The 26,713-nt window shown below is 55.1% G+C and overlaps 1 protein-coding gene across 4 annotated transcripts; it reads left to right on the top strand.

Moving 5' to 3' along the window:
- The first annotated feature begins 7,241 nt into the window (after window positions 1-7,241).
- On the top strand, window positions 7,242-25,668 carry TRPV2 (transient receptor potential cation channel subfamily V member 2). Of its 4 annotated transcripts, XM_042915201.1 has the most exons (17): window positions 7,242-7,257; window positions 7,692-7,898; window positions 9,648-9,965; window positions 11,905-12,030; window positions 12,337-12,470; window positions 13,647-13,940; window positions 14,561-14,859; window positions 16,182-16,355; window positions 16,724-16,879; window positions 17,489-17,581; window positions 18,478-18,548; window positions 19,030-19,195; window positions 21,229-21,295; window positions 21,405-21,742; window positions 22,664-22,791; window positions 23,555-23,634; window positions 25,461-25,668. In XM_042915201.1, the coding sequence occupies exons 3-17, from the start codon at window positions 9,766-9,768 to the stop codon at window positions 25,553-25,555; spliced, it is 2,421 nt and encodes an 806-aa protein (XP_042771135.1). In that variant the 5' UTR covers window positions 7,242-7,257; window positions 7,692-7,898; window positions 9,648-9,765; the 3' UTR covers window positions 25,556-25,668. The 4 variants fall into 4 exon arrangements, with proteins under 4 accessions (XP_042771135.1, XP_042771134.1, XP_042771136.1 ...); XM_042915200.1 differs by lacking the exon at window positions 7,242-7,257 and having other exon boundaries at window positions 7,593-7,898; XM_042915202.1 differs by lacking the exons at window positions 7,242-7,257; window positions 11,905-12,030 and having other exon boundaries at window positions 7,593-7,898.
- Window positions 25,669-26,713: the final 1,045 nt, after the last annotated feature.

Here is a 26,713-nt window from a genome sequence, read left to right as displayed (position 1 = left end):
TTTTTCTTAAGTAGGCTCCACACCCAACATGGAGCTCAAACTCATGACCCCAAGTTCAAAAATCCCATGCTCTACTGACTGAGCCAGGCAGGTACCCTAGAATAAGAATTTTAGACTAATAAACATGTTAAAAGATATAAGGAAGATATTGGAACTATAACACAAGTTACTTAAGAATAAAATCTTAGGGGCACGTGGGTGGCTCAGTTGGTTGGGCATCCGACTTTGGCTCAGGTCATGATCTCACGGTCCGTGGGTTTGAACCCCACTTTGGGCTCTGTGCTGACAGCTTGAGAGCCTACTTAGGATTCTGTGTCTTCCTCTTTCTCTGCCCCTCCCCTGCTTGCACTTTGTCTTTCTCTCTCAAAAATAAACATTAAAAAAAAAAAAAGAAATAAAATGTCACAGTTATGGTTGGGCTTCCAGTTACGGGGCGCCTGGGTGGCTCAGTCGGTTGAGCATCCAACTTTGGCTCAGGTCATGATCTCACAGTCTGTGCGTTCGAGGCCCGCGTCAGTCTCTGTGCTGACGCTCGGAGCCTGGAGCCTGCTTCTGCTTCTGTCTCCCTCTCTCTCTGCCCCTCCCCTGCTCATGCTCTGTCTCTCTCTCTCTGTCAAAAATAAATAAACATTAAGAAAAAAATTAAAAAAAAAAATGCTTTCCTCCCCAAACCCCTCTAAAATAATCACAAAAGGATAGGGGAACCTGGGTGGCTAAGTCGGTTAAGTGTCCGACTCTTGGTTTTGGCTCAGGTGGTGATCTTGTGGTTTGTGGGTTCAACCCCCGTGTCCAGCTGTGTGCTAACAGTGCAGAGCCAGCTAGGGATTCTCTGTCTCCCTCTCTCTGCCCATCCCCTGCTCATACTCTCTCTCTTTAAATAAAATTTATAAATAAATAAATAAAATGATCACAAAAGAATAAAATAAGGACAAAGAGGGTGGGAGAGGAAGCCATGCAGAGGCAATGCTTGGACAGTTGATGACCATTCCTAACTCAGTGGAAAAGCTGAGACCTTGGTGCCCTGGGCACCCAAGCACAGAGGAGACCCTGCCTACCAGGGGGAATTAAGCAGACGTCTGCCCTGGAAACTTTGAGAATGGTGACATCACCCTTTAGGGAAGCTCAGTGAAGCCCCATCCATGCACCTTTTTGGTCCCAGACATTTGAGGAAAGCTCCTACCATGAAAGGCAGAAACTTACAAAAAACAAGTGGAAAAAACCCAGAGAAACAAAGGAAGTTCTGAAGCATGTTTTCCCCATTCTCTAACTCTCTGGACCCCAAGTGGGACTTTCAGGCAATGTTTGACCTGGGTACCCAGGTCTGGACAACTTTTCTCTCCTGAGATAGGCTTTTGTAGCAATCAGGCAGCCCCTGGGGACCCTAGGGCTCGAGGGAAGGTCTAACACTCAAATCCTAAACTCTTTTTTTTTTTTTTTAATTTTTATTTAAAAAAAAATTTTTTTTTAACGTTTATTTATTTTTGAGGCAGAGAGAGACAGAGCATGAACGGGGGAGGGTCAGAGACAGGGAGACACAGAATCTGAAACAGGCTCCAGGCTCTGAGCCGTCAGCACAGAGCCCGACACGGGGCTCGAACCCACGGACAGTGAGATCGTGACCTGAGCCGAAGTCGGACGCTTAGCCGACTGAGCCACCCAGGCGCCCCTAAACTCTTTTTTTTTTATGTTTATTTAATTTTGAGAGGGAGAGGACCAGCAGGGAAGGGGGAGAGAGAGCGGGAGACAGAGGATCTGAAGCAGGCTCTCACTAACAGCAGAGAGCCATGTGCAGGGCTTGAACCCACCAACCATGAGATCATGACCTGAGCTGAAGTTGGACACTTAACTGACTGAACCATCCAGGTGCCCCTCAAATCCTAAACTCTTTTTCGGAACTTCTTCCCTTGGATCTTTAGTCAACCCGTTATTCCCTTTGCTGTGGTCCGAACATTTGTGTCTTCCCCAAAATTCTTTAAAGTGTCAGTGTAAAAAGGGTGGAAGTTTTTTTTATTTTTTATTTTATTTTTTTAAAGTTCATTTATTTACTTCGAGAGAGACAAGACAGCATGAGTGGGGGAAGGGGCAGAGAGAGAGGGAGACAGAGAATCCCAAACAGGCTCTGCAGGGCCAGCCCAGAGCCAAGGCAGGTGAACCCACAAAACCTGAGAGATCATAACCGATTGAGTCACTCAGGGCCCCCAAGGGTGTACGTTTTTTTTAAATTACAAAGTAAATTAAAATTCTAAAGGATATAAATTAGACCACAATGAAGCTGACTTTTTTTTTTTTAAAGAAGAGATGGGAACACAGAGGGAAATCAGATGGTCTGGGTTCAAATCTCACCATCACTTGCGACGCGTGCTGTAATCTAGAGCAAGAGAGTTATTTCACCTCTGACTCTGTTTCCCCTTCTCTGAAATGGAAGTTCTATCTCCCAGGGGGAGGTAAGGATTAAGAAAGAAAATGCCCAGGGGCACCTGGCAGGCTCTGTGGGTGGAGTGGGGGACTCTTGACCTGGTGGGAGCGGGGGTTGGGGAGAGGGGAGGTTGTGAGTTCCAGCCCCACGTTGGGCGTAGAAATTACTTAAAAATAAAATCTTGGAAAAAAAGAAGAAGAAACAAAATGCTCATTAAGTGCCTGGCTCACGGTCAAGCGTGTGCCCGCGTCCTACAAGCTCCTTGTGTTGCCATCTCTAGGGTGCATCCTTCTAGGACGCACCCGCTCCCTCGGAGGGAGGCAGAGGCCACAGTCCCTGACACCCTCACTGTCCTGCTTTGTGACTTGGGAAGCGGAGTGGGGCATGAGGAGTGGGCCATCCGCGTCCACGGGGAAGATCTGCCGCGCCCCCACGCTGTCCTGGGGAGACCTAACTCCAGCCTCAGGCCCGCGTCCCAGGGAAGGTGTTTGCGGGGGGTGGGGGTGGGGGCGGGGACTGGAGCTCCCTTAGGGAAAGGGGCGGGGCCGCGTCTGGGCGCGGGGGCGGGGCTGGGCCCGGTCGGGAGGGGCGACGGGGTGGGAGCCGCGCGGGGTTGGGGTCTGTACTTCTGCGTCCCCGGCTCGGTCTTCTGGGCCGCGTCCATCCCTCGGTGTCCGACTGCTGTCCCTTAGGCTCGACCTCGCCCGCAGCCTGGGCCATCGTTTGTCTCAGTCAGGTTATCTGATGCATTTTTGGTGCTTGGTCCAGACCAACCCTGCTTGCGTCTGGTCTTTCCCCTTGTCTGTCGCTGGTTCTAGCCTGTCCTGCTTCTAGATCTCTCGGCCTCAGAGCGTGTCTCTCTTTTGGGTCCTGTCTCTGAGACCCGCGCTTCCTCTCTCTGCCCCATTTTTATTTGGCTCAGACTCGGTCCTTCCTCCCATCCCCCCTTTCTCAGTTCTGATCTCCCAGATAACATCCCTCTCTCCTGATCTTTTCATTAAAAAAATCAGAAGTCTATTAGCCAATAGCAGGCCTTGTTGACAACGGGCCCAGCTTCAGCCCAAGGTTGGGGAAATTCCCTAGAGGCAAATGCCCAGCCTGGGCCTGGGCTCCCAGATTTGGCACGGGGACTGGATGTGGCTGTTCTAGGTCCTGTGAGAAAGGTCCCACATGGGGGTCTGGCTGAGCAGTGGCCTCTGGGGCTCAGAGGCGGTGTGGGAAGTGGCAGCTCTTTCCATGAGAGTGAGAATTCTCCCAGGCCAGCAGACTGTACTTACACCGGCAGGACTTTGGTCCCCTTCTCCTCTGTGGCCTCGGTGGCCTTCTAAGGTGGTCCTTGCTGGGGACCAGGGCCACCTGAGCTAGCATTTTTTTCTCCCACTATGGGCCTGCTAAACTCTAGTCGCTGTCTCCTTTGTTCCAGGAAGCTTGTCCAGCCTCCTAAACAGGCTTCTTTCTATTTCTTTACTGTCAGTTCCAGATACAGTGCTGCTCAGGGAGGCATGGCCCGGCCCAGGCTCCGGACCAAGTTTTGGGATTGGCATAAGGAAATCAAAAGTTTTAGGCGTAGGCCCTGGCCTGTCCACCTCCCTCCCCCCAAGTCCTACCCTTCCTCCCCTCTAAGGCCAGAATAATTCTCATCTTATAGACTCTGAACCCCTCTCCCCCACCTCTCTTTAGAATTTACACTAATTATGTACAGGCTTTGGCCATAGCTTGCACATATGAGTTGAAATTTTTTTTTAACTCTACAAGACAGTCCATATTTGTTTGTTTTTTAAGCCAATGGCAAAAAAAAAAAAAAAAAAAAAAAAAATCAAGTAGTGCAAAGGATACACCTTGAAAAGGAAGTTGCCTTCTCACCCTTGATCCTTGTTTGTTGTTTTTTTTTTCTTAAGTAGGCTCCATGCCCAATGTGGACTCATGACACACGACCCTGAGATCAAGAGTTGGATGCTCTACCAACTGAGACACCCAGGCACCCCACCCCCCCTTTTTTTTAAAGTAAGCTTTAGCCCCAACCTGGGCTTGAACTCGGGACCCTGAGATCAAGAGTCACCTGCCCTACCGACTGAGCAAGCCAGATGCCCCCCATCGTTGATCCTTAATTCCTTCCTCCAAAGAATATGTCTGTTACACATTTTTGTGATCTTTCTCTTCCTTTTCTTAAAATCAATTCTGAAAATAAATTCCAAAAAAAGAAACATGCCTTTATAAAAAGTTACTAAGTGTGAAATGAAACACATACGTGTGAAGGCTGCTTGGAGATTTTTCCTTACATGGAGACTGAACTGAGCAAAACTTGTTGCAATAGAAGTCCAGTGACCTTGGAACTGAAGAAGACTTTCTTCTCTGCTTGATTCATTTCCCACTAAGAACACAGGCATTATTTTCTGCTCAGAGGACTTTTTTTTTTTTTTTTTAAGATAGAAATCCCATGCAGTTCACTGTTTTGAAGTGTGCAGTTCAATGGTCTTTAATATATTTACACAGTTGTGCAGCTGTCATCACAGTCTAATTTGGGACGTCTTCATTTCCCCCAAAAGAAGCCTTATACGTTTTAGTTTCTACTTGGCCATGATGAATAACACTGCCGTAAATAGTTGTGTACAAGTGTCTGTGTAGACAGACATTTACCTTTCTTTTTTATTTTTATTTATTTTTTTTTTAAATTTTTTTCAACGTTTTTTATTTATTTTTGGGACAGAGAGAGACAGAGCATGAACGGGGGAGGGGCAGAGAGAGAGGGAGACACAGAATCGGAAACAGGCTCCAGGCTCCGAGCCATCAGCCCAGAGCCCGACGCGGGGGTCGAACTCACGGACCGCGAGATCGTGACCTGGCTGAAGTCGGACGCTTAACCGACTGCGCCACCCAGGCGCCCCACATTTACCTTTCTTTTGAAATGAGTGCAATAGTTAGGTCATATGGTAACTACCTGGTTAATTTTTTTTTCATAGTCTCTACACCCAACATGGGACTCGAATTCATGACCCCGACATCAAGAGTTGCATGCTCTTCCAACTGAGCCAGCCAGGTGCCCTTAGTGTTTAATTTTTTGAGGAACAGCTAGACTGGTTTCCAAAGTGGCTGTTTGATTTTATGATTCATCAGCAATGTATGAGCATCCAATTTCTCCATAGGCTCACCAACACTTGTCATTATCTGTCTTTTTAATTATAGCCATCCCAGCAGTGTGAAGTGGTATCTCGTTTTTATTTGCATGTCCCCGATGGCTGATGATCTGAGAACTTTTTAAAAACTGCGTTTGCAATTAGGGTTTTCTGCCCAATTGTCATTGTCATCTGAGATGTCTCTGAAGGACTTGAGGGTGTCCACTTACTTTTCGGTTTTTCCCCAACAGCACAATGATGTCCTCTGCATTATGATTATGATTAACCACGCAGTCATTCAGAGCTTTCTTGGAGGAAAAAAAGGGGAAAAAAAGCCTTGAGCACAAGCTGTCTGCTAGGTCCTGAGGATACAGTAAAAAAAAAAAGGGGGGGGGGCAAAACCTTGCCCCTTGTTGAGCTTGGTGCATAAGGGTGTGTCCCTGGATTCAAACCCCTGCTTTGTCACCTCCCAGCTATGTGGCCTTGGACAAGGTGCCTAATCTTGCTCAGCCTCAGTTTCCCAGTCTGTGAAATAAGGTGGCTCTGAGAGTTGCATGTAAAGCACTAGGCACAACGTCTGGCACATTGTGAGGTAGGCATTCGTTATTGTCAAAGGTGAAGCCAGACAAATAAACGTTAACAATAATGGATAGTGAGTTATGATCAGAGAAGTATATAGTGTCATTGGAGCACCTAGTGGGGGCCTCCAACCCAGTTCAGGGTCTAGGAAAGGCTAGGAATGGATGTTTCAATGGAGAGACAACAGATGAGTAGGAGCTGGCTAGAACAAGGGCAGTGTGTGTGAGTGTGTGTGTGTGTGTGTGTGTGTGTGTTTGGGGGGGAGGGTTGTTGCTGGCAGGGGGACCAGCCTGTGCAAGGCTTGGAGGCAACATAAGGGAGCCTGGCATACTGGAGAGACAAATGTGTTCCAGTGTCTAGAACGGTGCTGTCCAATAGAATGCTCTGCAATGATGGAGACGTTCTGTATCTGTGCGGTCCAATATGGTAACCACTAACCAACCACATGTGGCTACTGAGCATTCGAAACGTGGCTACTCTGACTGCAGAACAGAATGTTTAATTTCATTTTATTATAACTGATTTCAATTCAGAGAGTCAGATGGTGTCTACCGTGCGGGACAGCGCTGGCCTAGAGTGCAACGTGTAAGACACGGTGGAGGTAAAGCAATGGAAAAGAGCATCTAGACTGCCCAGGGTTGCAGGGCATGGAGTTTGGATTTGCTTCTAAGTCCCAAGGGAAGCCATCGTTTGGGGTGGCGGGTGGGGTTAAGTGGGGACTGGGGGTGATCTGGGTTTCATTTTCGAAAGATCCTTCCAGTTGCTGCACGGGGAATGGATTATGAGGGTGAGGGGTGGAGTTGGAGTGAAGCAGGGAGACCCGTTTGTAGGTGCCTCCAGTCTCCCGGGGGAGAGATGATAGTGGTTTCGACCGGACAGAGATGGAGACAATTTGGTAGGTTTGGGGCAGGGACTGGGTGTTAGGGAGCTCGGGAGAGGAAGGTGTCCCAGGGCTACTTGGATGGCGACCGTGACTTCAAGCCCCAGTGCGCAATCCGTACCCAGCTGGGGGCAGGGAGTTCTCATCTCTGCGGTGCCTGGAGGCCTCTCTGTCCCCCCCTGCTGGTAGGTGCTGGAAGCGTCTTTCGCTAAGGAGTGTGGAGCTGACAGGGCCCCCTGCTAGGGGGGCAGGAGGAAAGCCCGAGAGAGGTGGGAAAATCCCCTCAGATTCCTAGTTGGTCGGGTGGCGTGCATTCCCAGAGTCATGTGCTGGGCTGGGTCTGTCCTGTCCCTGGGGTCCGTCCACATTAGCTCCGTCTGCCCTGGGACGGGTCAACCAGTTCCCAGCCTGAGAAGGCATGTGGTGGGGAAGGGGAGGAGGCAGAGGTCGGCACAGCGGGGCAAGGACCCCCCACTGCGTGCCAGCTCCCACCTGCGGCAAGGCCCCAGCACCCGAGGGTTGCCTCTGCTTGCCACCCCCCCCCCCCCCACCTGGGCCATCCCCGGCTAGACACAGTGGGGGTGGGGAGTCGGGGCGTGTCTCCCCGAGAGCAGGGTGTGGCCAGTGGTCCAGCAGGTCACTCGCGGATGGCCAGCCCGTCCTGACCCGGGAGACTTAACCCCACTCTCCACCATGCCTGCAGGCCGGGTGGGCTGAGGGTGCGGAACACCCCGAGACCGCAGCCCCTGGCGGAGCTCAGAGCAGGCTTGGGGAGGTTCTGCGGCTCCCGGCTGTCAACGCCCGCCGTCCTCCCTGCCTCACTTCCTCCCGCAGCCCCCGCCGCCCCGGAGGCACGGGATCCCGGCGGGTCCGCAGCCCCGGCCGCCACGCCCTGGCCTCGGCCCGCGGGGTAAGTCGGTGGGCGATCGGGGCACATTGGGGAGGGGGGGAGGTGCCTGGAGCCTGACAGCGACCGATCGGGGCCGGGAAGCCGGAGTGGGGGGGTGGGGGGAGGCTGCCTGCTTCTCCAGCCCCGAGTGAGGGTCTTCAAGGGGCTCCCGCCTCTACCTGGACTGCCAGACCCCTTCCTCCCTGCCCGGGGCGGGTAGGGACTGCAGGACAGGCGGCAGGGGCCCGACAGGTAGCTGTTGCTGCTGAGGCTTGGGAACGGTGGGCTGGGGGGCAGCCGGGGAGGCAGATCGGGGGTCGGGGGGATGGTGAGGGACATAAGCCAGGCTAAACGGTGTGTGGCTTGGGAAGGACGCCCCAGAGTGGCTGTCCATCTTTCTAGATAGATGGTGGGTCATGTTGAAGTAAAAAACCTAAAACAAACAAGTCTACATGTTGAGTCAGCTAGCCAGGTCCCCGCCTCTCTTGCTTCTGTGGGAAAATGCCCCCCAACCCCAGGTCCCTGAGGGCTGTGGGAGCCTGAAGCTGGACAGGGGCCCAGCTCAAGCCCTGTCACCATCCAGCCTCTCATCTTCTCGCCCTTGTTTCTGCTCCCTGTCCCCTTCTCCCACCCTGCTGTCTCCCCACCCATTGCGGACTCTGTCTTCCTTCTTTCTGCTTCTACCCACTAGGGGGCTCCGGAGCCTTCCCCCTGCCCCCAACTGGGGCCCCACCCCTTGCCATGTGATGGAGGCTGTGGTTTCCATTCTCCCACGAAGAGATGTCAGGGCCCAGAGCCCCACTTAGGGCCCGAGAGGTGGGACTGTCAGAGGGAGTTTGGGCAGCCAGCCAGGGGGCTCCCTCCCCACTCTGTAGCCCCCAGAGACCCTAAAGCACAGAGAGGTGGCATTCAATGCCCTCAGAGATGAGTCAGACTGAAAACACAGATGGGCCCTGAAAGATTCGGAGAACTGAAGAAGGACATCATGGTAGCGTGCTGTGGTTTTAGACCGGGCCCTGCCAACAGCTGACGACCTTGGGGAAGTCACTTCCCCTTTCTGAGCCTTAGTTGTCCTGGTAGCAAAACGAGAGGTCTGAGAGACCAGCGGTTTTCCAACCGCCTCCCCCGGAATGCTCCCGTCCTGTGGCAAGAGGTTCGATGACCCGCCTCTGGTGCCTACAGCCCGCACTCTTATCTGTTGCGAAGAGTGGCCACTGGGCGAGATGTTATGTAGAGAAATGCTGTGTTTGTGCTGTGACCCCAAACGTTTGTTTCCCCGGACCAGGGGCTGTGGCCTCTCAGATATCAGAGGGAGGGAAAGTCAGGGACAGCCTCAACCCTTCCCGTGGGACTACGTCAGTAGGCAGACCCACTGGGTCCCTGTTCTTCCCCATTCCATCCTCATACCGGAAACCTCCCTCCCTCTCCTCACCCTGGCTTTCCTCCCCCTCCCGACGGTCTGACTCGGTGGGTGGGCCTACTTGTACTCAGCTTCTATCTAAACTTCTCTCTCTCTCTTTTTTTAATGTTTATTCTTTTTTTTTTTTTTTTTTTTTTTTTTTGAGAGAGAGAAAGAGAGCAAGCACGAGTTGGGAAGGGGCAGAGAGAGAGGGAGACAGAGAATCCCAAGCAGGTTCCACACTGTCAGCACAGAACCCGATGTGGGGCTCAAACTCACGAACTGTGAGACCATGACCTGAACTGAAATCAAGAGTCGGATGCTTAACTGACTGAGCCACCCAAGAGCCCCCTAAACTTCTCTTTTTGCAGGCCCCAGCCAGACCCCTTACCCCAACCCAGGACTGGGAAGAAGGAGGGAAGGAGGAGCCTCTGACAACTCGGTCTCCACTGAGGTTTGAGCCAGACAGAGCAGCCTCCTCCCCTTAGGATGGCCTCGTCCTCCAGCTCTCCCACTTTCAGGCTCCAGACATCAGACGGAGGCCAAGAAGATGGCACTGAGGCAGACAAAGGAAATCTGGGCCTTGGGGACGGGCCGCCCCCCATGGAGTCACCATTCCAGAGCGAAGACCGGAACTGCCCCCCTCAGATCAAAGTGAACCTCAACTACCGCAAAGGAACGGGTGTCAGGTGAGGCAGCAAATGGGGGTGGGGCCCAGGGGAGCACCCTGAGTCAGACTTGATGGCGAGGGGTGGAGGGAGGTCCTCAGTCTGGCTGTGATGGCTCCTGGGCCTGACAGGCATAACCCTGCTCTGCTCTCTGGGGTTGATCCCTCTGGAACCTTCCTCTTTCCTGGCCTTCTGCCTTCTGAGGTCCTGTTCTTCTTCACAGGGACACGCTCTTCCGTCTGGAAGTACTCAACAGACCCTTGCAACCCCTTGTGTGTGCCCTGACCCTTGTGCGTCACAGTCCCTGTGGGGATGCTAGCGTGATCCACACTCCGGTCCAAGTTGAGAGTCAGGGACATCTGGCAGTGTCCTGGGTGCTCCTGGGTTCTGCTCTTCTGCTCGAGGGCTGGACCTGTTGCCCAGGGGACTCTGGGGGGGGCTTCTGCTAGGGGTCTGCTTCACTTTGAGCCTCCTGTGATCAGTACCAGTTCAGACAGCGCGAGCCCACTTTTGCCGGGGGTATGACTTCCCAGCTTTTGGGTGCGTGGGGGGCTCGCCTGGCATCCGCCCTCAGCGTGAGGTCTGATGTGCGAGGCTGGAGAGTCCTCGTGGGCGAGGTGGGACTCTGCCAGGAAAGCCCCTTCCTCTCTCCTCGTGTCTGAGACGTGGCACCAGCCTTGGCTCCCAGCCCAGAGCCCCTGTGTCGTTTGCGTCGGAAGGCCTCGGTCAGATTCAGAGCCGGGCAGGGGAGGCTGCGGGTGAGGCTTCTGGGAGCTGAGCAGTCCCCCTGGCAGGCAGAATAGGTCCCTCGATGGCCCTCAGTGCCTCAGTCTGTGCTCTTGTTGGGTTTCCCTGCCCCAAGACTGTGATGCCACCCGGTGACGGGAAGTATTTTGTCCAAATGGCCCCTTCCCCCGGCCAGACTGCCCATAGGGCTCCCCAGTCAGCCACAGAGTCCTCTCGGGCATGTCGCGGCCATGTGGTCTGCTAGGCAGATGATGGTATGTCTGGCCAGGCCAGGCAGACACGCGACTAACTGGTGTGGGGGAGGCAGGGCCTGGCTCTATCAATCACACAGCCACAGCTTAACGCATGACTGAGCCCAACAGTCCCCTGCTCATTAGAGAGTCACTAACCCTTCCTTGGTGAAGCTGGGACCTGAGGGTCCCCAGAGCTTCCAATGGTCTCCCACCTCTTTTTGTCCCTTTATATCCACTGGTGACGGTTCCAGAAGCCCCAGGGGCAGGCTGGCCTCTGTAAATAGCGTCAGGCCCAGGAGGGGAACCCCACACTCCTTCCCCTCCCTCCCCTGTCACCAGAAACTGCTAGATGCTGAGGGGCTACCAGACCTCTTCTGGGGCCTTTCCCAGAAGTGTGGTTTCTCAGTAAAACTCAGGTGAGCATCTGATAGGTTTCAGCGCTAGGCCCCTGTGTCTCTGAGAAACTCCTGTCTGCCCAGCCTAGAATTTTTCTGGGGGTTAGGAGTCAGGGTCTGCAGTTAGTTAGACGACTTCCCCCAGGTGAGCCCCAGTCCTGCGCGTGTGGCTTTGGGCGAGTTACTTTATCTCTTTGTTCGTCTAATGGAGAAAATAGAGATTGCTGATCCCCAGGGCTGAAGTGAGGGTTAAAGGTGCAACCACACCGTCATCAGTCTCGAGATGGTTTCTGAGAGGATCGGGGGGTTCTCTTATTTATTTATTTAACTTTTTTTTTGGTTTATTTATTTATTTTGAGAGAGAGAAAGTGTGTGAGCAGGGGAGGGGCAGAGAGAGAGTGGGGGGGAGAGAGATAAAATAATCCAAGCAAGCTCTGCTGCAGAGCCTGACTCGAACTCACCAACCTGTGAAATCATGACCTGAACCGTGAAATCAAGTGTTGACACTTAACCGACTGAGCCTCCCAGGCGCCCCTAGAGCTGGTTTCTGAGAGGATGAGGCCTTTTCTTGATTCTTTTGTCTAGGCCAGCAGGGCATACAGCCTCTGACAGTCTGTGGGTACCTCCTGTGGTCCCATCCCCACCTGGACTCCCGCTCAAGAGCATGACAGGTTCCTGTGCTGAAATCCTCTCTGGGATAATGAGCCTGTTGTAAGACCATCGAGCCACCTGGCAAATGATAAGCGCCTGATGCGGAAAAAAATCTGGAGTCGTGGGGATGCTGGGGACTAGTGCCCTGGACAGGCCCTCTTCCACCTTCTAGGACTCTGGGCACTTGGGGTCTCCTTGGTCTGCGCTGGGCAGAGGCCCTCAGAAAGGCTCCCAGAGGGCTCTCGGGCCTGCAGGGTGCCCAGTGCTCACAGGATGCCCTGGAAGGACTCCCTGGGATGGGGGGCATTCGGGGTGGGGGGAAGCATGGTTCTTCCACAGCATCAGACACAAGTCACATCCCCACAGCCAGCCAGACCCAAAACGCTTTGACCGTGACCGGCTCTTCAGCGTGGTGGCCCGGGGCGTCCCCGAGGATCTGGCTGGGTTAGCAGAGTACCTGTCCCGGACCAGCAAGTACCTCACCGACTCAGAGTACACAGGTAGGCCTGCCCTGTGCTGAGACTCGGCTGACCGGGTGGCCTTGACCGTGGTCAGGAGCCAAGGGGTGACTGTTCTTAGCAGCCCTCCTGCCTAAATGGCTGCAGGGAGGCCCTGCCGACAGAGCTGAGGGCAGCTCATTGAGGTCACGGCTGTGCCTCCCACTCCGTCCCCTCCCCCTGGCTCCTGGCCAACCTCTGCCATCTTCAGCCCACTTCAGTGGCCAAATGGATACTCACCGGTTCACAGTGCATCTTTTGTCTTTTTTCTTTTCCTTTTTTCTTTCCTTTCCTTTCCTTTTTTCTTTTCTTTTCTTCTTTCTTCTTTTCTTTTCCTTTCATCTTAAAATAACAGTGTCATTATTTTTGCCCCAAATCCTTATGGTTTGGCCTGATTAGAAAATCAGCCCCAATGTCAGAAAAGTAACATTTGTGCATTCTAGAAGATTCTGACCGTAATGAAATGTATAAGGTGAGGTTAAAAACGTTACGACATCCTGGATCCCTGTTCATGATTTGGGATATATCTTTTCAAACCATTTAAATCTATTAGGTATATATTTACATAAGGGGTTGGGCCATATATACCCATTTGTGACAACTTACACTTGAGTGCATAGACTTCTAACTCAGTCACTTTAACAGCTGCAGAGCTTTTCTGTTGTGTACCCTTACCAGGATTTAGTTAACTATTCCTCAGTGGTGGCCATTTAGGTTGGTTGTCGTTTTTGACCTCAACGTACTGGGTGCCAGGCCCTCTGTGTGCCAAGAATTTTGTATGTGATTCCATCTGAGCCTTATAACAGCCCTGGAACATTCCCATTTTACAGTCAGGAAAACCGAGGTCAAGAGAGGCCAAGTGACTTGCCTAAGGAGAGAGCTATCAAATGATGGAGCCGTTTAACGAATATTGCTCTGGGTGTTCTGTAGACAACGTTGCGCACAGGACAAATTACGTCCTAGAAACCTATTTTCTAGGGCAGAAATCGTAGCCATACCTGTTGGTAGTTTAACACCTGTTGGTTGGAGCCTTAATACCCTATCGCATGGCTGTGTTTCCACCGGTCGTGTGTGACAATCTTTTTTTATCCTCCCAGGGGGTGCTTTGGAGCTGGTGGGCAGCCCGGCCACTCCAGGTCTGAGCACCCTGGTGCCCCTTCCCCTCCCCTTCTCCCACAGAGGGCTCCACGGGTAAGACGTGCCTGATGAAGGCCGTGTTGAACCTTCGGGATGGGGCCAACGCCTGCATCCTGCCGTTGCTGCAGATTGACCGGGACTCTGGCAATCCCCAGCCCCTGGTCAATGCCCAGTGCACGGATGAGTACTACCGAGGCCACAGCGCCTTGCATATTGCCATCGAGAAGAGGAGCCTGCAGTGTGTGAAGCTCTTGGTGGAGAATGGGGCCAATGTGCATGCCCGGGCCTGTGGCCACTTCTTCCAGAAGAAGAGCCAAGGGACTTGCTTCTACTTCGGTGAGGAGCCTTTCTTGGGTAAACTGAGGTGCAGAGGGGACGAGGTCGCACGGTAAATGTGTGGCAGAGCTGACCCTTAAACTCAGATCTGTCTGACCCCCAAGGGCTCGTGCTTCTAGTCACTGGGCTGCCTGCAAAAGCAGTTTGTCTTAGGAGATATTTTAGCCTTGTCTGGCCAAGGAAGCTCGTCACACATCCGCTCCCAGACCAGGACAGGGGAATGGGCTGGCAGAACCGGTGTGGGGGAAAGTCTAAAGGGGTGTCGATGCCAGGTGGCAGTGGGGCTGGGCTCTGGTGAAGAAAAGAGAAGGAGGCAAGGAGATGGGAACCTTGGTTGGCTGACCTCTGTTCTGAGCCTTTAGATGGTAAAAAGCTTCGGTCACCTCTCCCTGGGGTCAAGAGCTGGACAGAAATGACTTTACCAGGGCTCATAGGAAAAGGCACAGCCGCCCTAAATGGGGCTTGGGACCGGCTTCCCTCTCAGCACAGGCCCGGGTGGACCTGGGGTCCCGAGGCCTGACTCTCTTAAAGGGGGCCCGGCGTTCTGTCCTGGGAATGTGAGGCGTAGTCAGGTAGAAGCTGGGAGGCCTGAGGCTCAAGCTGTCCCTCTTGACCCCCAGGCGAGCTGCCCCTCTCTCTGGCCGCGTGCACCAAGCAGTGGGATGTGGTGACCTACCTCCTGGAGAACCGGCATCAGCCTGCCAGCCTGCAGGCGGCCGACTCACTGGGCAACACTGTCCTGCACGCCTTGGTGATGATCGCAGATAACTCGGCCGAGAACAGTGCGCTGGTGATCCGCATGTACGACGGGCTTCTCCGAGCCGGCGCCCGCCTCTGCCCCACAGTGCAGCTCGAAGACATCCCCAACCTGCAGGGCCTCACGCCCCTGAAGCTGGCCGCCAAGGAGGGCAAAATTGAGGTGAGTGCCTGGCCCCCACCTTTCCAGGAAGCAACAGGACCCCCTTTGATTTTTCTGCAGACAGAGCCTGGAGCAACATTTTAGATCATTGGTCTCTCTGCTTTTTCTTTTTTTTTTTTAAGTTTATTTATTTTGAAAGAGAGAGAGAGAGAGAGAGAGAGAGAGAGAGAGAGAGAGAATCTTAAGCAGTCTCCATGCTCAGTATGGAGCCCAACTTGGAGCTGATTCCATGACCTGAGCTGAATTCAAGAGTTGGCTGCTCAACCAACTGAGCCACTTAAGCACCGCCCACCCCCCCCACCCCCCCCCGGTTTTTTTAAAGTAATCTTTACACCCAAGTTGGGGCTTGAATTCACAATCCCGAGATCACGAGTCACATGCTCCACCGACTGAGCCAGCCAGGCACCCCCAAACAAACTGCTTCTTAACCTGTTCGAGTTAGGGATGCTTTCTAGTCTGGTGGAAGCTCTGAGCTCTGACCACAGAAGGGTACACACCTGTGTAGCCGGGAACCTCTGGTCTCGAGGGGCCTCAAGGACCTCTGGGCTGGGGTCCCTCTGCCATGTAGGGACTCCAAGGAAGAGACCTCAGGGCAGAAGTGGGGAAGGAAGAGCCAGGTTCACTGGCAGGTCTGAACATATGTGAGCGGATGAGAATATTTACACTGTGGCTGAACATGTGAGGATGTGTGAGAAGAGTTTATACACACAAGGATCTGTGTGTACGGGCTGTGTGCGTGTATCTTTTTTTAAATTTATTTTTAATTAAAAAAATTTTTTTTAAATATTTTTTTAGCATTTATTTATTTTTGAGAGATAGAGCAAGATAGAGCACAACCTGGGGAGGGGCAGAGAGAGAGGGGGACACAGAATCTGAAGCAGGCTCCAGGCTCTGGGCTGTCAGCACAGAGCCTGATGCCCGGCTTGAACCCACAAACCGCAAGACTATGACCTAAGCCGTAGTCAGCCACTTAACTGACTGAGCCACTCAGGCTCCCCTAAGTTTATTTATTTTGAGAGAGAGAGAGCGCACAAGCGGAGTAGGGACAGAGAGAGAGGGGAGAGAGAGAATCCCAAGCAGGCTATACACTGTCAATACAGAGCCCAATGCGGGGCTCGAACTCACGAACCATGAGATCATGACCTGAGCTGCAACCAAGAGCCGGAAGTTTACCCGACTGAGCCACTCAGGCACCCCTGCGGGTGTCTGCTTGTAGCTTTGTAGATGGTGGGCAGGTCTGCAGGGTACCGACTAGCTCCCAGCCTCCTGGTCAGTGCTGGGAGGTGGCCACGCAGGCCAAGATCACGTGCCTCACCCTGCAGATTTTCAGACACATCCTGCAGCGGGAGTTCTCAGGGCCGTGCCAGCCACTTTCCCGGAAGTTTACCGAGTGGTGCTATGGGCCTGTCCGGGTGTCGCTGTATGACCTGGCCTCTGTGGACAGCTGGGAGGAGAACTCAGTGCTGGAGATCATCGCCTTTCATTGCAGAAGCCCGGTGAGCCCACTGGGGCCCGGGGAGGGGTGCAAAGGGGGCCTGGCAGAGCTCCATACTTCAGGGCTGCCTCCTGGACGTGCCCTGTGACTGTGCCGGTGGGGATGTGGCTGCATGCCCCGACCCCAGCCTCTGGGCCCATGCTCATTCCACACACCGGTCCCACGCCCAGGGGGCGCACGCGGGGGTCCCGGTGGCCACCTGCTCTGGACTGGAGGATGAGGCGCTCCGCCAGCCCATAGCCATGAGGGTGGGGCAGAGGCCGGTGGGGCGGGGTCATTTGGGGCTCCGCCCCCATTTCCCTCAGCCCTCGCGTTGAGCCTGACATGAGCGGACCCCTGTATGTACCAGCTCTCACACTCCCACCCCAGCACCGACACCGGATGGTGGTTTTGGAGCCGCTGAACAAACTGCTACAGGCGAAATGGGATCTGCTAATCCCCAGATTCTTCTTCAACTTCCTGTGTTACTTGATGTACATGTTCCTCTTCACTGCTGTTGCCTACCACCAGCCCGCCCTGGAGAAGGTACAGCAGGTGGGGGGTGGGGGGGGGGAGGGGACGGGGCGCATGCTGGGGGAGGGAGGCCTCCTGGGACCAGCCTTGGAAGAAGATAGGGCAGGGATTGCCAACCCCCACCTGCACCTGATAACACCGTGACGCACCCGAGCTCTCGCGCAGCTCGTGGGTACCGAAGCCAGCACCGCAGAGATGATAACCACGCTGCTAATACGGGCTGGGTGCTCACCATAGGTGACAAAGTATTTCCGGGGAGTGACATGTGTTAGCTTATTTAATTAATGCTTAGAGCAGCCCTCTGAGAACGATGAACTGTTAGCATCCCCGGTTTCCAGTTGACGGGAGGGACGCACAGAGAGGTTAAGTGACTTATCCAGGCTCACACAGGCTGTCAGTGGGGGAGATGGGATCTGAACCCACCGTCATAACCACTATACAGCGTGCCTCTACAACAGGCTAGAATCTGGGGCAGGGGGGGCCTGCCCGGGAGCCCACGTTCCCTGTGCTGCTCTGCGTGGCCTCTCCAACAGCTCATGCTCAGAATGGGCCCTCAGCGAGGAGCGTCACTGTTGGGAGGGGACTCGGGTCCCAGGTCCTACCAGAGTGTCTCTTTCGCAGGCCTTCCTCTCCCTGAAAGTGACTGGAGGCTCCATGCTGCTGCTGGGCCACATCCTGATCCTGCTTGGGGGGGTCTACCTCCTCGTGGGCCAGGTGAGGGCTCCTCCCATCCCCCCTCCGCACCCCATGACCCCAGCACTCCGTGTGGCTCCCAGAAACAAACTAGAATTCCCCTAGGAGGAGCCTTAGACTGAGTTAACCACAATCCCTTCATTTCCGGGGAACTGAATTCTATACCCAGTCCCACCACTACCAGCCTCGGGGCAGCTGAGGGCCTTGGGTTCTGGGGCCAGTATCTCCCTGCTGTGCTTTCTGGGGGTTCTGAGGGGCAGCAAATGACTCCCATGATTCCTCGCCACGCCGGCTCTGCTCCCTGGAAAGTGGAGCTGGCAGCCTCCCACCCCCAGGTCCCTCGGCTGGGACATTCCTCCTGGGGGTGGGGGGGGGGAGCACAGACAGGCTGGAGCAGGTGCGCTCAGCCCGACTCCCCCGGTGGCTCCTTTTCAGGTGAAAGGGGCAGGAGACAGGCTGGACACTGTGGCATGGAGCCTGTCTCAGAGTGGGTGGGACTTTGGTACCAGATCCAGGTTGGCTGGAGTACAGGAGGGTCCCCGTGAGGCCAGGGTGAGGAGAGGCAAAGGAGCTCTTCCCCTAGGCCTGAGTAGTGAGCGAGTTCTTCGCCTGGGTCCACAGGGAGCGAGGAGGCGCCTGGCATTGTCCGGGTGTCCGTGGGTGGCCGCACTTTTTGGAAACAGGCTTCACAGCTTTCTCAGCTAGCATGAGCCCCCGTCCCCACCCCACAAAAGTCCAAGATGCTGTTTGAGCCTGTGAGGTGGTCCCGGCCGGACTTCCACCAAGCCAGGCCGGCAGGCAGGGGACGCAGTGGGGAGCCCAGCAGGGCTGCTCTGTGGCCTGGACAGCGAATTTCCGCCCCACCCCCTGCTCCTCTCCTTCCCCCCTCCTCCCCCCCCCACCTCCTGCCCCCACAGCTGTGGTACTTCTGGAGACGCCGTCTGTTCATCTGGATCTCGTTCCTGGACAGCTACTTTGAAATCCTCTTGTACGTGGGGCCTCACTCCCTTCCCCTGTCTCAGCCCCGGGGAGCGGCTGGTGTGGCAGCAGGCGCCAGGCCGGCTGGAGAGGCGAGGACAGGAGCCGGGGAGCGCCAGGGGCCTGGACCAAAGTGCAGGCTGTCTGGCCTGGGGCTCCTTGCGCTCGCGATAGTTACGTGCCCTGAGCGCTACGTGCCAGCGGAGCCTGAACTCTTTACATGTTGTGGCTCACTGAATCTGCACAAATGCCCCATGAGTCACGTGCTGTTCCTAGTACCCCCGTTTTACAGGGGAGGGACCTGAGGCCCACAGGGATTAAATGACCCCTGATTGGGTCCAGTCCCAGGCAGATGGAGGACTTCTCATCCATCTAGATGGACGGATGGTGGGAGAGGCAGGGGTGGTCGGTGCCGGCCAGTGGGGGCAGGTGGGGGCGGAGGGAGCTCGCCAGGTGGCCTGCAAGCTGACCCGAACTCTGTTCCCACGCAGCCTGATTCAGGCCCTGCTCACGGTGGTGTCCCAGGTGCTGCGTTTCCTGGCCGTCGAGTGGTACCTGCCCCTGCTGGTGTCCTCGCTGGTGCTGGGCTGGCTGAACCTGCTTTACTACACACGTGGCTTGCAACACACGGGCATCTACAGTGTCATGATCCAGAAGGTGAGAGACGGGGCGCGGTGACCAGGCAAAGCTGGACACCGTGCCAACAGGACCCTCTTGGCCTCAGCAGGCAGGCGCCCTCCTCCTGGGCAGAGGAGAACACGAGCATGTCTGCCTGTGCATCACAAACCCAAGTTCAAGCACGAGCACGAGTACCAGTGTGCACACACCTGCCCTCAGCGGTCCGCGCTCTGCATGGGTTTGAGCAAACACAAGCATATCTGTGTGTTTGCTAGTGCATCCTTGCACACCGAAGGAGCAGAGACGATGCACATAAGCTCATCTATGTGCCTGTGTCCTGGGACACCTGGACATATGGATGTGTCTGCGTTCATTTATTTATTCAACAAAAGTTGAGGTGTGGGCCAGGTCCTGTTCTAAGTGTTGGAATATGCTCCTTTGTTTGCTAACAAAACAGACAAGTCCTCAACTCTCCTGCATCTGACATTCTGGTAGGGGAAATGGAAACACGAAGAGAAATAGATGAGAACGTTACAGGTTGCTGAATGCTATGGAGGAAATACATAGGCCGATGCCTTGGGGAATGACTGGGGCAGCAGGTGCTTTAGATGGGATGGTCTGGGAGACCTCTCTGAAGAGGTGATGGATGAGACCAGAAAAATGATTTAGCCAGCGCAGACTCAGAGAAGAAGCGTCGGAGGCAAAGGCCAGGAGCCAGAACAAGCTTGGGGCACTTGGGACAGAGCAAGGAGGCTGGGGAGAGTGAATGGAGGGAGGAAGTTGGGGATTCGTTGTCCATGGGGAGGGGTCTGGAAGCCCCAGAGGTTTAAAAAAATGTTTTTAATTGTGGCAAAATATACATTACAAAATGTATTATCTTAATAATTTATTTTTATTTTTGAGAGTGCACATGCATGAGCACAAGTGGGGGAGGGGCAGAGAAGAGGGAGAGAGAGAATCTCAAGCGGTTCCCACACTCAGCACGGACCCCGATGCTGGGCTCGATCTCACCAACCACGAGATCATGACCTGAGCCAAAACCAAGAGTCGGAGGCTTAAGCGACTGAGCCACCCAGCCTCCCCCATCTTAATCATTTTTAAGTGTACTGTTTAGTGATATTAAATACCCTCATAATATTATCCTACCTTTAGGGGACAGGATTAAGTATCATCCATCTACAGAACTTTTTCATCTTCCCCAACTGAAACTCTGTCCCCCTATTCGACATGAACTCCCCACTCCCCTCCCTGAGCCCCTAGCAACATCATTCTTTTTTCTTTTTTTTAATGCTTATTCATTTTTCGACAGAGAGAGAGAGAGAGTCAGAGCATGATTGGGGGAGGGGCAGAGAGAGAAGGAGACAGAATCCAAAGCAGGCTCCAGGCTCCGAGCTGTCAGCACAGAGCCCAGCGTGGGGCTCGAACCCATGAACTGTGAGATCACGACCTGAGACAAAGTCAGATGCTTAACCAACTGAGCCACCCAGGCGCCCCAACACCATTCTTCCTTCTGTCCCTATGAATTTGACTCCTTTAGGTAGCTCATAGAAGTGGGATCCTACGGTTTGTGTCCTCTTAGGACTGGCTAGGCTCAGTCAGCACAGTGTCCTCCTGGTTCATCCATGTTGTAGCGCGTCTCAGAAGCTCATTCCTTTTTAAGACGGAGTAACATTTCACCGTGTGTATATACCCCATTTTGTTTATCCCTTTACGCATCAATGGATGCTTGCGTTGGGTATTGTGAGTAACGCTGCTGTGAACAGGGGTGTGCAAGTACCTGTTTGGGTCTCTGCTTTCAGTTCTTTTGGGTCTATTGCCCAGACGTGGAATTTCTGGATCATAGGGTAATTCTGTGCTTCATGTTTTCACCCTGGATGGTTGTAAGCAAGAAAGTGATGTTAAAAGGCCGGTCTGTTCAGTGTGGGATGCACAGATTTGTGTGTGTGTGTGTGTGTGTGTGTGTGTGTGCGTGGTGTGTGCAAGGGAACCCATGCTCAGGGCGGAGGCAGGGGTTGTAGGTCATGCCCGATGGGCCGGCCACCCACTCTGGCTCCTGGGTGTGTGTGTTCTAGGTCATCCTGCGGGACCTGCTCCGCTTCCTGCTGGTCTACTTAGTCTTCCTTTTCGGCTTCGCTGTAGGTAAGGGCTCCCCCCTCTGGCCCCTGCCTCTCCCTTGCCCACTCTGTACACCCTCGAGGCTGCCCCCTGGTCTCCCCAGGCTGAGGATCCCCCTTTCTCCCTCCTGCAGCCCTGGTGAGCTTGAGCCGGGAAGCCCTGGACTCCGGGGTCCCCACGGGCCCCAATGTCACGGAGGCAGCACAGCCTGGGGTGGGACGGGAGGACGAGGGGGGCAGCTCGTCCCCATACGGTGGCATCCTGGACGCCTCCTTGGAGCTCTTCAAGTTCACCATCGGCATGGGGGAGCTGGCCTTCCAAGACCAGCTGCGTTTCCGCGGCGTCGTGCTGTTGCTGCTGCTGGCATACGTGCTGCTCACCTACATCCTGCTGCTCAACATGCTCATCGCCCTCATGAGCGAGACCGTCAACAGTGTCGCCACCGACAGCTGGAGCATCTGGAAGCTGCAGGTACTGCGGGGCGACGGTGGGGGGGGGGGCTCCCCTCCCTTCCCCCAAGTTCTGGGCCCGGTGAGGAGTGTGCAGGACCCAGCTGAGCTGGGCCCCCTGATCCATTCCTTCCTTCCTAGGGCTGTTGTGGGGCTCGAATGGGCTCATAGATCTAAAGCCCTGGGGACGGTGCCTGGCACGTAGTAGGTGCTGAAAGCGTTAACGGTTATCATTGTCAAGTATCTCTTGAGTGTCTACCATGAGCTAAGCTTAGTTCTCAGTTCTTCGGGGCGAAACACACAGCAGAGAACAAGATCGCGTCCTTGCCCTCATGCAGTTCCCGTCCTGTGTTTATCAAACAGTCAATGGGTTGCTTTAGTGGGTGAGGCAGGTGGGACGTGCAATCCTGGGACTGGGGAGCAGAGGGCCCTGTAGCTGGGGGCTGATACGACATCTGCCTTCCATGGAAGAAGCAATAGCTACTTCTTGACTGGAGGGTTGAGGGTGGGCAGTTGGTGCTCAGAAAGCCTCGCCCCGAAGGCTGGACTCCCACCGATTCACTGCTGACCTTGGGCAAGCCCCCTATCTTCTCCGAGCCGTGCCCTCATGGGCAAAGTTCTGTGCCCCACCTAATTCGCTTGTGTGCCGGCGGGCAGGCACACATGTGGGTAAAGCAAATCAAATTCTGCACCTGCTGGTGTGGAATTCTGGAATCGGTGACGACGCAAGTTAACCGTTGGGCACTCACCACGTGCTGACTTCCCAACACCCGTCCACCTGCAAGCGGGGAAACTGAGACTCAGAGGGGTTGGGGGCCTAACATCACACAGGTAATCAGACATGGGAGCCGGATTCAAACCCACATGCTTAACAGACTTTGGGTTCTACAAAGTGCTGTGGAGTACCCTCCTGGCTACCGTCTGATGTGTCCTTTGTCCCCAGAAAGCCATCTCTGTCCTGGAGATGGAGAATGGCTACTGGTGGTGCAGAAGGAAGAAGCGGCGGGCAGGCGTGAAGCTGGCCGTTGGCACCAGGCCAGATGGCAGCCCTGATGAGCGCTGGTGCTTCCGGTGAGTGAGGGAGGCAGGGGAGGGTGGCCTGGGGGCCTTGCTGACCCAGTGATCCCTGGAGACTGCACAACCACGGGTCGGCCTGACTCTCGTAAAAGCCAGGGGACAGCCACCAGGAGTCAGGTCTGGTGGGAAAGGCAGGGCCCAGGAGCACCAGGGGACTCCGCCCTGGGCAGGCAAGGTCAGGGATGCCGGTCTGCCATCCTCCTGTCCCTTCCCTGGTGGTCCCTGACCTGCTCCTTCCGGCCTGAAATGGGGGAACACTCAGGAGGCCAAGAAGCCAGAGGGACCCTCGGGTTCCAGCACACTAGCCTTGCCCGGGCTGGTCTGCTCTGCCCTCCTAACTCCCCCAGCCCGACCACAGAGGCTACGACCCCTCCACAGAAAACAAAGTCTCCCGTGGGAGAGGGGAGGGTCTTGGGCACGCGCAGCGGCCACAAAAGGGCTCCAGAACCCAGGAACACAAAGACACACAGGATCTAAACTCTTCTCTGGGAATTCAGGGCAACCCAGGTGACTGTGAATGGCCTGAAGGGACAGATGCCCGTTTCTGCCAATGCAGACACGTGGCCCAGGGGGCAGTGGGGTGGTGGCCACCCGGACGGGGCCCGGGTGGGATGACGGGTGGCCCAGTGTCCAGCGAGAAGGGCGGAGAAACCCCATTCTCCTGACCGTCCCCGTGTCTACCTGGGCCCCACTCCCGGGGCACAGCAAGCTGCACAGGTGGCCTCCCAGAGCCTCAGGGCTGCTCTGTTGTCCTCAGGGTGGAGGAAGTGAACTGGGCCGCGTGGGAACAGACACTGCCAACCGTGTGTGAGGAGCCAGCAGGGCCTGGCGTCCCTGGTGAGTAGCCATGGACCAGAGCCCCTGCTCTGGAGAGAGAGGTGTGTGTGTGTGTGTGTGTGTGTGTGTGTGCGTGTCTCTGTCTGCTCGGCCACACAGCCATGGACAGTCTGGGGCAGGACCGCCTTCATGGCCACTTCCCAGCCCCCCTTAAAACCCTTCCCTCCTTTTCTCTCCAGCCCCACCTCCCCACCGGCCTGTTTTCAGGGGGTCAGCCGGGAGACACTCTGAGGACGTTTGCCTGCCCTCACCTCCCCGTGCCCTCCTCTTGGCCGGGTCCACTCAGCTGTACCCTTCCAAGCCTGGGCTGCTCCTGGGGACCCAGTGGGGGAACGAGTTAGAGAGCCCCCCCCCACCTATCCCACAGCTCAGGGGGCATCTCTCTGAGCCCCCACTGGCTCTGCCCCGTCTACAGGGCCAGCCTTGCTGATCCCCGGCTTTGCCCCCCTACCCAAGCCCCCGGCCCCCACCCCTCTGAGGAGAAGCCACTTCCTAGGCCTTTCCCCCAGTCACGGCCTGCGTCCTGTCCGTTCAAGTGTGTGGAGGCCCCTCCCGTCTCCACCCTGCTGCCTGCCACCAAGACTGGCCTTGGCTCCTTCCTCTCACCTGGAGACCCGTTTCGAGGATTAGCTGTCTCCACAGCATGCCCTTTCTGGAATCTTCAGTAGCTCCCACTTGGGTCTGCGGTTGGCTCTCCTCTTTCTCGTTCTCTTTCCAGCAGACTCCACTTGTCTGTGACTGTGGCGCGCGACCCCTCCCCACAACAGCGCCTGTGTCACCTCTGACCCCTGGGTAGGGACACTCCTCCAGCCTCTGGTTTCCCAGGCTCCTGGGGCCCTGACCGTGGCCCTCACAAACCGATAGATTTCCTGCTGGCCCTCTTGGCGTGCCTCCCTTCCTCTGAGTCCTGCCACCCTATCACCTCGAGGCCGACACTCTGAAAGTCACCTTGCCCTTCATCTTGCCCCAAGCATCCCATACCCACTGCCTGCTGGGACTTCCAACTGGACATCCCCAACAGGGACGGCCTTGGGTTGGCCCTTCCGGGTAATGCGTGTGCCAGCCCTCCCTCTCCTCACCTGGGCAGGAGGCCTGGACGCCTGCTCGGTGTCCCTCTCAGCCTGGTGCTGAGTATTATCAGGACCTCTCAGGCAGCCACTCACTCCTCTGCCCCCAGCCCTCGTGTCTCCAGCTTCTGCACCACTGCAAGGCTCCGTCTGCACCCTCTCCTTCAGGCAAGTCTTCCTGCTCCAGGCTTAGCCCCCAGTGCAGTCAAAAACTACACAAGGCCCGCCCTGTACGCCTCCCACTGTCTGGAAGGCCTCACCCCCCAGGGGGAAGACACATCGCTGAAGTCCAGCCCGTTTCCCACACCTCTGTCCCTCCATGTGCCAGCCAGTCCCCCCACACTGCCCCCTGTTCTCTCTGTCCAAGTGTCATTCCTGCCCCTTACGGGTGTCCAAATCTGCCTTGCTTACAGGCTGCGTCTCTCTTCTCTCCCCTGAGCTCCCTGGACACCTACTTCTCACTTCCCTCTGGTTCTTCTTCCCGCCAGGTGTTCCAGATTCTAACAAAAAAGGCTGTCACCTCCAGGGACTTTAAGCTCCTGGGAGGAAGTCCCTGACAGGCACAAAGCAGGGGTTCAGGAAATGCCCGCAGGAGGGGGTACATTGGGAGAAGGGTTGCTGGCGACTTTGGGATCACCTGCTGCACACAGAGCGTGTGGATGTGGTTTCATGGCTGTGGCCTCCTCCTGCTTCCCTGGCGCCTGCCTCCTGGGGACACACCCCCAGGCCCAAGCCACAGGGCTCTTCATCCTTTTACAGGCACCGTGAAGAAGCCTGTCCTGGCCGTCCAACCGGAGGAGGACACCGCCTCGGAGGATGACCACCTGCCCCTCCAGCTCCTGGAGTCCTGCTGATGTCCTGCCCAGATGCAGGACAGAGCCAGGGAATCTCTCCAGCCCTACCTGCTGGCTCTGGGGCTCCAGGGAACTTCGCTGGCAAATATAAATAAATATTTTCTCATGACTAACTCTCCTGGAAGCATTATTTAAGCAGAGTTAATGGGCCCTCGGGCTGACTGACATCTGCATGTCTCTGTGAGCGTTTCTCTGTCTAGGACTGGGTTACTGTTGCCCTCAACCCAGGCACAGGAGACCCTCACCTGCTGGCCCCCAGCCTTGGGGCTCTCTTTTCCTGAGTGCCGTATCTGCTGTTGTGACAGATGTGTGGTGGGGGATGCCGGCAACACAGCCACCTTTTGTCCTTTCCCATAGCTTCCAGCCACATCCAAGATCTCTCTCAAAGCCTTTGAGCTCCTTGGTTTCCTTCAGGCTCTGGATTATTGGTTTCCCTCCCTGCTGGGCTACCTGCTCAGTTCCTACCCCTCCAAGCTGTTCTGCAAGGCCACCAGAGGGGACTTCCTAAGAGGGAAGAGAAACATGTTACCCATGTGCTCTGAAGGCTTAAAAGGCTCCCCCAGTGTCCACGGGACACCCTAGCTGGCATCCTCAGTCCTCCAGGGTTTTGCCCAAATATTTCCAGACACCTCTTCCCCTATACCCCTGCTGTCCTCCATGTTGTCCTTAGCACTTTTACTGTATTCTTCAGGTAGACTGATGGACCTGTGTATTTGAACCCCCCCCCACCCCCCACTTGGCTCTTGCTGGAAGCCCCCCACCCCACCCAAATCCTTAAGACCAGCTCACAAGTTGTCTCGCTATAGCTTTCCCAATTTTCTCCAGTCCAAATGAATTGCTCTTCCTTGGTGTCCTAAGTGTTTATAAAACGCGTACGAATTGAGTATTTTTTTAAGTGGGGAAGACCTAAGGGTGTGCAAATGCGGAAAGGAAAGCATTTGCTGAGAGGGAGAGGTTTACATTGCTGGTGAGATCGGGAAACAGGCACAGGAGAAAAAAGGATGGAAACGGATCCAGAGAAGACGTCTGCTTGCTCCTTAGGGGTCATTCTCAAGAGTGATGAGAGCTGTCAGCAAGAAGGGATTTTGAGAGACTCCGTGGATGTTTTGAAATAGCTGCGGGAAGAGAGCAAACTGGCAGCGCTTCTTAGAATCAGAA

This window comes from Panthera leo, chromosome E1 (genome assembly GCF_018350215.1).
Source record: "Panthera leo isolate Ple1 chromosome E1, P.leo_Ple1_pat1.1, whole genome shotgun sequence".
NCBI classification, from domain to species: Eukaryota; Metazoa; Chordata; class Mammalia; order Carnivora; family Felidae; genus Panthera; species Panthera leo.
Note: the sequence above shows the minus strand (reverse complement) of the source record. Positions and strands in the feature narration are given on the sequence as shown.

Coding starts and splice junctions, on each gene's coding strand:
- TRPV2 (XM_042915201.1), top strand. CDS start 9,766: ATGGCCTCGTCCTCCAGCTCTCCCACTTTCAGGCTCCAGACATCAGAC. Junction 16,880..17,488: donor ACCAGCCCGCCCTGGAGAAG/GTACAGCAGGTG, acceptor TCTCTTTCGCAG/GCCTTCCTCTCCCTGAAAGT. Junction 22,792..23,554: donor GATGAGCGCTGGTGCTTCCG/GTGAGTGAGGGA, acceptor TGTTGTCCTCAG/GGTGGAGGAAGTGAACTGGG.